General features: G+C 35.8%; 1 protein-coding gene across 1 annotated transcript; it reads left to right on the plus strand.

Moving 5' to 3' along the window:
- Nucleotides 1-2389: 2389 nt before the first annotated feature.
- On the plus strand, nucleotides 2390-9833 carry morf4l1 (mortality factor 4 like 1). Its single transcript, XM_026287483.1, has 12 exons — nucleotides 2390-2542; nucleotides 4123-4169; nucleotides 5853-5920; nucleotides 6091-6177; nucleotides 6370-6450; nucleotides 6606-6631; nucleotides 6890-6978; nucleotides 7090-7191; nucleotides 7624-7712; nucleotides 7873-8045; nucleotides 9136-9220; nucleotides 9537-9833. The coding sequence occupies exons 1-12, from the start codon at nucleotides 2503-2505 to the stop codon at nucleotides 9619-9621; spliced, it is 972 nt and encodes a 323-aa protein (XP_026143268.1). The 5' UTR covers nucleotides 2390-2502; the 3' UTR covers nucleotides 9622-9833.

The following is a 9833-nucleotide window of genomic DNA, read 5'->3' on the forward strand; positions in this document are numbered from 1 at the left end:
AATTAATATGAGAAAAATAATAATGTATATGCAAAATATGTATATATGTATATAAAATATGTATATATGTTTTTCTTTTTTTGTCACAATTTATTATAAAACGATGTATTATTATTATTATAGCTATGAACAATGCATTAGCCTACATTTAGTTGCATCAATAATTATTTAGAGTGATTTAATTTATTTAATAATATTAAAGAACAAATGAATGATTAAGCTGAAAATTATATAGAAATATAGGTCATTATGGGTATTTCTGTAATTTGTAAAAATGAAACAAATGTATGCATGTTTGAAAATGACTATTAAAACAACAACACGCTGTCTTCTCAAAAATATTGAAAACAGAATCATACCCCCAATATGAATAAATCACTACTGATGTAGTCCACCTTTGTCCATATAGTTTCACATGCTACATTCAGAGGGTAAAATAAGTATTGAACACATCACCATTTTTCCCAGTAAATATATTTCTTAATGAAATTTTCACCAGATGTCAGTAACAACCCAAGTAATCCATACATACAAAGCAAACAAAACAAATAAGTTCAGAAATTATGTTCTGTGTAATAAAGTAGAATGACCCAGGGAAAAAATATTGAACATATGAAGAAAGGGAGGTGTAAAAAGGCATGGATCCAAGACACCTGCTGAAATCTATCAGTAATTAGAAAGCGATCCTGCCCCTAGTCAGTGGGAATTAGTATTGGTTCAGTCTCAACTGAAGGCCTATAAAAAGGTGTCTCATTACCAACGCATCACACAAGAAACATTTCAGGATGAGTAAAAGCAAAGAGCTCTCTCAAAAACTTTGCAACCTTTTGTGGCAAAACATACTGATGGCATTGGTTACAGAAGGTTTTCTATACTTCTGAATGTTCCAGTGGGCACCATTGGGGCCATAATCCCCAAGTGGACAAAAAACATTATTTCACCATAAACAGGCAATGACCAGGTGCTCCTCGCAAGATTTCTGACAGAGGAGTGAAAATAATTATCAGAAGAGTTGCCTAAGAGCCAAGGATCACTTGTGGAGGGCTTCAGAAAGATCTGTCATTAGCATGTACAACTGATTCAAAGAAAATAATAACTACATTAAGTGATGCACTGAATCGCCCTGGCCTGTATGAAAAAAAAAATCATGTTGAAGTTTGTTTAAAGTTTCTGCGCAACATTTAGACAAGCATGTGAAATACTGGGAGAATATTGTCTGGTCAGATGAGACATAAATTGTACTCTTTGGATGCCAAAATACACACCATGTTTGGAGGTCAAATGGCCCTGCACATCCCCCCAAACACATGATGGTGTAGCACTGGCAAAATTTGAAGTTGTCATTAACAACAAAGGCTTTTGTATGAAGTATTAAATATATTTCAGTAAGCGTATTCAATAATTTTCCCCTGAGTCATTCCATTTTATTACACAGAACTTAATTTCTGGACTTCTTTGTTTTGTTTTCTTTGTACATATGGATTACTTGAGTTGTTACCAACATCTGGTAAACATTTTGTGTCAACAGCACCTTTAGAAATATATTTAATGAGAAAAATGGTGACGTGTTCAATACTTATTTTACCTGCTGTAGATGAGATGAGAGAACTGCACATCTGCTGACACAAAGGCAGTACCATGAACATCACAAGAATTCCTTACCCCTCAAACCCATTTAACAACTCTGTGTAACTGGACAAGAGTTTCCTAAGGAGGAAATAGCAAATAATTTTAAAGAGGATGGACTGGAAAAAACAACAACCTTTTTTGCAACTTTTCATTTAAGGTTTAAGTTTCCATACAAAACTACTGAACATTTAAATGAATGCCTAATGTCTTATAATTATAAAACTATATAAGATTATTTTGTTGAAAGAACATCAGATAAAATGAAGCATATTTATGAACTGTGGACCTCTTAACTAAATTCAAAGATATATTTTAATAGTTAATTAAACTTGAACTGTTTAAGTAATAACTAAAATTAATTGCACCACATTCAGACACTAAAGAAAATCATTATATATATACATATATATATATATATATATATATATATATATATATATATATATATATATATATATATATATATATATATATATATATATATAATGAAAATATAAACAAATATTAAAAAAATATATAGCCTACAATAAAATAAAAAAACATTCACAACTGTGAACATTTATATTTTACACTGCACGTGTAAGGCTGTAACAGATTTGACTCAACACACAAATAACTATCAGATAAATGTGAATACATAATACTTCAAATTTAATAATGCTCTAAACGATAATCCTTATGGAGTGCACACATTTTGTGACGGTCCAACAAGTCTGCCGGTTAAATATTGTTTATTATAGGAGTCACCTGACAGGGGCGCCAAAATAGTGCGTCATAGAAACGCAGCGCGGCGCCTTCACCCTGTGTGAATTAAATCGGAGCTGGCAATGCCTGGATTTGATTTTCCAGCTATTTTTATTGTTTAATCTGTGAATGGCGCCTAAACAGGACCCTAAACCTAAATTTCAAGAAGGTAAGATTCGCTACAGGAAAGCTTTGTCTCCTCTTACGGAGTCCTCAGTTGCTCGGTGTATCCTCTCATTCAGCCGCGCAAAGGAAGCGGGCGCTGCCTCCGCACAATGGCGCGTGTACACAACAAGATGTGTATAGCAGTTTTAGCCGAGCAATGCTAATTGCTTTCTATGAATTGTGCAGATTTGTTTAGCAGCAGTCAAGCGCATGCACGACTGCACGTTAGTGCTTTCTGTTATATGTAGCAGTCTTTATACATGCACACAGAGGTGTGTTCCTGAAACAAAACATTAGCTGTTGTCTATGTAACGTTAGCCCATTAGCTTGTAGCAGGCCTGGTTTACAGGAAGCTCCCGTTATTGCATTGAAGTCCTGGGGGGAATGGTTATATATTACCATTCATAACATAATGCTAGGAATGTCGTGTTAGAGCTATTTTAAATTATTTATGTTGCTAATGAAACGATACAGGCTTCAACCCAAACAACCACTAGAAAGGTCCGGTTACTGAACGAAGCTTTGTTTGGAATCGAATCTTTTTGAATGTGGTGTGGCACAGTGACCGTCTAAAATGATTAGTTCATTAATTAATTGGTTCGATTCAACAATTGATTATTTGAACAAGTTATCGTGTCTTAAGATTTTTAATTAGCTGATAATAAACGCAGAGAAAAGCGAGGATTTATTTGGCTGATAGGGGGAGTTTAATAGCTAAAATAATAACAAATCAGACTCGGTTGTATACGTTAAATTTTTATATCGGATTGTCTATTTACACTAAGTGCAAATAGTCCTTATTGTTGGCAGAGGCTATTTACACTAATTCCGCCCACTAAAGTTGATTCGGTTAGTCAATATTACAAAAGACGGTCAACAGTCATCAGCTCCAGTGACGCAGATGTGACGCGATTGACCTGGGGTCGAATCTGAGGGAAATATAATAATCCCAATAATGCGCCATCCATTTAATAATTTATAATGTACTACAATACTGAGGTGCAGATAATTGCCACTATTTGCTATAAGTAGTATAAAAAGCAGAAGACCCTATTATTTGAACATATTGTAAATATAATCTATAGCTATTTGCACTTAGTGTAAATGTCATCTATTGCTAAGAAAATATGCTATTTTCTCTCAGTGTAAATAGCATCTAATTGCTATTTACACTTAGTATAAATAACCTCTATCACTGTTTACACTTAGTGCAAATAGCCGCTGCCTTTTTATATATACACACAGACACACAAAATTTATTTAGTTGAATAAATAGGATTTTATTAAAACTTGCAGAACCATTTTAAGCCAAGACTTCATGTGGAACTATTTAATAGAAATGCAAATTATGTTTCGATTTTAGATACACAGGCAGAAAATGGAAAATTACAATAAACACTTATATTAATGTATTTTTAAATACATTTGTTTTGTGTTTTATGACTTGTTTTGAATGTATTTGCTAAAGATATACACTATAAACATGTGATCATGTGCTTATACACGTTTTCATATGATTAAATGCTTTCTTTATTTGCCTACCTGTGGAGGATATTACACATGAATGTTTCTGATGTATTTCAGGTGAACGAGTGCTGTGCTTTCATGGGCCATTGCTATACGAAGCTAAGGTATCTGTCTGAATCATCCATGCCGTTTTGCATCCTTCAGAAGCCTGTTTGATATTTTTAGGTAGCAATAACATAAAAGGCAATATCCTTTTTTTAGTGTAAATGTAGACTAAGTGTTTGATGTAGTGGTTTTGTAGACTAGGATTTATCCCTTTGATATTGTTTTCTGCATTAAGTTGAATAAAATAGGCACAGCAGCCATTTAACCAGGTGCATCTCAATAAATTAGAATGTCATGGTTCATTTCAAGCTCATTTATTTCAGTAATTCAACTCATTGTGAAACTTGTGTATTAAATAAATTCAGTGCAAACAGACTGAAGTAGTTTAAGTCTTTGTTATTGTTAATTGTAATGATTTTGGCTCACATTTAACAAAAACCCTCTAATTCACTATCTCCACAAATCAGAATACATTTTAACATTTTTAGTGAAATGTTGGCCTTCTGGAAAGTATGTTCATTTACTGTATATGTACTCAAGATTTGGTAGGGGCAGCTTTTGCTTTAATTACTGCCTCAATTCGGCGTGACATGGAGGTGATCGGTTTGTGGTACTTCAGAGATGGGATGGGAGCTCAGATTTCTTTGTCAGTGGCCTTCAGCTCAACTGCATTTTTTGGTTTCTTGTTTTTCATTTTTCTCTTGACAATAGCCCATAGATTCTCTCTGGGGTTCAGGTCTGGTGAGTTTGCTGGTCAGTCAAGCACACCAACACCATGTTCATTTAACCAACTTTTGGTGCTTTTGGCAGTGTGGGCAGGTGCCAAATCCTACTGCAAATTGAAAACAGCATCTTTCAAAATCTGGTCAGCAGAAGGAAGCATGAAGTGCTCCAAAATTTCTTGGTAAACGGGTGCAGTGACTTTGGTTTTCAAAAACACAATGGACCAAAACCAGCAGATGACATTGCACCCCCAATCTTCACAGACTGTGGAAACTTAACACTGGACTTCAAGCAAATTGGGCTATGAGCTTCTCCACCCTTCCTCCAGACTCTAGGACCTTTGTTTCCAAATGAAATACAAAACTTGCTCTCGTCTGAAAAGAGGACTTTGGACCACTGGCAACAGTCCAGTTCTTCTCCTTAGCCCAGGTAAGATGCCTCTGATGTTTTCTGTGGTTCAGGAGTGGCTTAACAAGAGCAATATGACAACTACGACAAATTCCTTCACACGTCTGTGTGTGGTGGCTCTTGATGCTTTGACCCCAGCCTCAGTCAATTCCTTGTGAAGTTCACTCAAATTCTTGAATCGCTTTTGCTTGACAATCCACATAAGGCTGCGGTTCTCTCGGTTGATTATGCATCTTTTTCCTTCCACTCAACTTTTCTGAAAAACAAACATTTCTATTTGTTACTCCTTGTGAAGGGAGGCCATGATTGTCTTCTGGACAACTGTCAGATCAGCAGTCTTCCCCATGACAACAACTTTTCCATGACATTCTAATTTACTGAGATGCACGTGTGTGTGTATATGTGTGTGTGTGTGTGTGTGTGTGTGTGTGTGTGTGTATATATATATATATACACACACATGTGAATGGGCTGTTTTCTTCCTCCCTGGTTGAGTCGTATTTTAATGTTCAACATTAGTTAAATTGTATCAGTTATCTTGGATTTTTTTTGAACCGTCATCTTCTGAATGATGATTTGGATGTTTATACAAATGTTGTCTTTCCTCACAGTGTGTAAGAATCAATATCAAGGACAAACAAGTGAAATACTTTATTCATTACAGTGGATGGAATAAGAAGTAAGTCTGTGTATTCAAGATGCTGGTTTGAATGGATGAAAATTCAGTGGTAGTTAGGACACATTTAAAATCCCCATGTTACACAAGTTAAAATGGTTAATGTAGTTAGTGCTAGTTACCATGTGATTTGGTCACCTTAGTCTAAGAATGTGTGTAAAATGTGTTTCTAGCTGGGACGAATGGGTTCCTGAAAGCCGTGTGCTCAAATATGTGGACAGTAACCTGCAGAAACAGAAAGAGCTTCAGAAGGCAAATCAGTGAGTAATAAAGTTTAGAAACAACAAGTGACATAAAACAGATCTTTCAAAGAAATCAGTTAAATTCACACAGCGCTTCTATGTCCCTATTGTTTTTTTGTTATTCTAGTGGATCAAGAAATGGTTTATGCCATCTGTGATGCATGTTTATCTTTTATGAGAAAGGTTTTAATGCAAAATATTGTTTTTCAGAGACCATTATGTTGAGGGAAGGATGAGGGGTGTCGCACCGAGCAAGAAAATCGCTGCTGTGCAGCAAAAAAATGTAGATGTGTGAGTGTTACTTTGTCAGCTTTAACTGTTTGAAGTGCCCTGAAATGAACTCTGCTTCTCGCTTCATCTAGATTTTTTTTAAATGAACTGTCAAAACTGCAAACTCATGTTTACTGGCGCATATTTAACCGCTGGCTTTCTATTCATTACTCTAGAAAAACAAAGAAGAACAAGCAAAAGAGTAAGTTCCTATTCCCTATGCAAATCCTGATGTAGTTTGACCTGCCAAAGCAGTTTGATTGAACCTTCTGAGTATAGATGTGTTTAAATAACAATTTAAAGGGTTTTACACTTAGTTTACACATCTGTCATGTTGTTCTCCAAGTTGTATTTGTCAAAATGTTTAAGTAGTTGCAGATGCAATAAAATTCATACATTATGTGGTTTGAAGTCATTGATTATTAACTGATAACAATCTCTCGTGTTGTTTGCTTCTCAGCGCCAGGGGCTGGAGAGGGCACTAGCACTGGGGACATGCCTCACCCCCCACGCAAGAAGAGGGCACGTGTTGACCCAACTGTGGAGAGTGTATGTCAGTTCAAAGCCTGTTTAAATTATTCAGAGTCTCTTCTGAGTTGGTGTTTTAACAGAAGTTAAAAGTGAGACTGGTTTTGACGCCCTGACTGGTTTTGTATGCAGGAGGAGACTTTTATTAACAGAGTTGAAGTGAAAGTAAAAATTCCCGAAGAGTTAAAACCATGGCTGGTAGATGACTGGGACCTGATCACTAGACAGAAGCAGGTAACAACAAACATTCTCCCATGCTTCATTCAGCTTTATTACATAATACACAATGCTGTCTAAAGCAGCAACTAGACAATTATATGATGAACAATTTTTTTCCAGTTGGACATTTTATTATGCTGTGTTCACACCATGGTGTAATTAGTGTAATTAGATGTATTTAACTATGTGCTTGTCACATTTTGATCTGTTGTTTATTTTTTTAGATGCATGCATTATTCAGACATCGACATTAGTCATTAGTTTTATGCATTATTGACATAACAGATATATTACAAAAGTAGTTTCAGAGTTTACAGGTTATAATTATGAGTTCTATCAAGAGATTAACCTTTTACAGTTTGGAATCTTGTAATTATGCTAATTCTGACATGGTATGAACACGCCTTAATGTGCATTGTGAAAATATTTATTTCTTTTTTTGTTTAGCTTTTTCACTTGCCTGCAAAAAAGAATGTAGATGATGTCCTTGAGGACTATGCAACTTACAAGAAATCAAGAGGAAACTCTGATAACAAGTATGTTTGTATGCCATATGTAAAAAAAATAATTCTTACCCAGTTAGTTGAAATCACCTTTGTACAAATTATTAATTTGTTGTGCAAATCATCCCTGCTGTAGAAATTCACAGATAAGATGTAGAGAGAGTTTCTAAAGCGATACTTGATCTTTATTCAGGGAATTTGCCGTAAATGAGGTGGTTGCTGGAATCCGCGAGTACTTCAATGTCATGTTGGGCACGCAGCTCCTCTACAAGTTTGAGAGGCCGCAGTATGCAGAGATCCTAGCAAACCATCCAGATACATCCATGTCGAAGATCTACGGAGCTCCACACCTGCTGAGGCTTTTTGGTACAAACTTGCTAATGCTAGTTATATTTTTAAACTTAATTTTACCTTCAAAATCAGAGCAACCAGTCAATTTCAGATATTTTAGAAAAAGCTAAATGTTAAATGTAAGCTTTGAATGCTACAAACTTGTTATAGGAAGATGCATAATAGTCCATACTCATAATCACATCCTCAAAGCTTAGGCTACATCCTAACAAAGCCAGAGCTTTCTCCATCCAATCTTTTTTTTCCCTCGTCTCTAGAAATATCTGCATCCACAAGAAACCGACACAAAACGATGTAGTATACATGCCCGACCAGTATGTGGCGCTGTAATTCTGCCACAGAGATGCACAAAAAATTGAGAAAACGACTTGGAATATGCGCATGAACCTTACGCGTGGAATACAGACAAACATGGAACAATACATTTATTAATCTGTGTTAATGACAGTTTTTCAGTGTTTGTTCATATTTTTGTTGCTGTTACGTGATGTAGCGCTGCCTGACTAGGGGCAAGACCTGGGCTTATGATGTCAACGCTTCAGAAAATATACGGATACGCTGTCCTAATGAAAACGCAAGGATGGGATTTTCAGATTTCGGTTTAAAGTGAAAGTGACGTGACATACAGCCAAGTATGGTGACCCATACTCAGAATTCTTGCTCTGCATTTAACCCATCCAAAGTGCACACACACAGAGCAGGGAACACACACACACACCGTGAACACACACATGGAGCAGTGGGCAGCCATTTTTGCTGTGGCGCCCAGGGAGCAGTTGGGGGTTCAGTGCCTTGCTCAAGGGTACCTAATTCGTGGTATTGCCGACCTGAGACTCGAACCCACCTTAGGGTTAGGAGTCAAACTCTCTAACCACTAGGCCACGACTTCCCAAAACACCAGATCTATGTGGACGAAACGCCTATACGATACAAAATGTATGCGTATGCAGGTAAATTTGTCACCGTGTGGATAGGGCCTTAATTTTATCATGAAAATTTTGTAAATTAGTTCTGGGGGGCTTTAATCTGTTTTTGTATCTCAGAGAATGTTTCAATTGACATTAGTAATTTGATGATTTATAGCCTATTTTGTGTCCGCTGACAGTGAGAATTGGAGCAATGCTGGCCTACACACCTCTGGACGAGAAGAGTCTGGCCCTGCTTCTCAGCTACCTACAAGATTTTTTAAAGTAAGCAGAAATCTGTTTTAATAATGTTGAATTTGTTTTAAGAATTACTTTGTGAGGCTGTCAGGTTAGGAACAAGACATTTTATGATGAACTTATACAAAGTTTTTTTTTATTTTTTTTATAGTTTTCAGTGAAGCTGGCCTAATGTCAAGCCAAAGCTATGTAGATTATGAACTATTGAAACTTATTTATTTTTTTATATATTTAGTATTGAACTAAATGTATTTAAAAATGGATCTTTATACATCACTTGCAGAAAGTAACTGACTTTTAATGCTCGATTTTTTTTTTAAATTGACTTTTATGCTCTATTTAGGTATTTGGTGAAGAATTCATCGTCTTTGTTCAGTGCAAGTGACTATGAGGTTGCACCTCCGGAATATCATCGCAAAGCTGTCTGAGGGCAAAGCCAGTGAGGATGCTTGGTGCTACGTTCTGATCCTCATTTTATTTTATTTTTTTAAATCCATTCATCAGTCTTGTGGAATATCTTAGTGCCCACAACATCATTCAATATTGATTCAGTACTTTAAGGATGATGTCTGGTATTTCAAATGAGGATTAAATCTCTTCAGAAAGCTGCTGGTAATTGCACCCATTTTATTGATCCATT

Source organism: Carassius auratus, chromosome 18 (genome assembly GCF_003368295.1).
Source record: "Carassius auratus strain Wakin chromosome 18, ASM336829v1, whole genome shotgun sequence".
In the NCBI taxonomy this organism is placed as follows: Eukaryota; Metazoa; Chordata; class Actinopteri; order Cypriniformes; family Cyprinidae; genus Carassius; species Carassius auratus.

Excerpts from the sequence above, each read along its gene's own strand:
- morf4l1 (XM_026287483.1), top strand. The coding sequence starts at position 2,503 with ATGGCGCCTAAACAGGACCCTAAACCTAAATTTCAAGAAG. Across the intron at positions 6,178-6,369 it reads GAGCTTCAGAAGGCAAATCA|AGACCATTATGTTGAGGGAA; the intron begins GTGAGTAATAAA and ends ATTGTTTTTCAG. Across the intron at positions 8,046-9,135 it reads ACACCTGCTGAGGCTTTTTG|TGAGAATTGGAGCAATGCTG; the intron begins GTACAAACTTGC and ends GTCCGCTGACAG.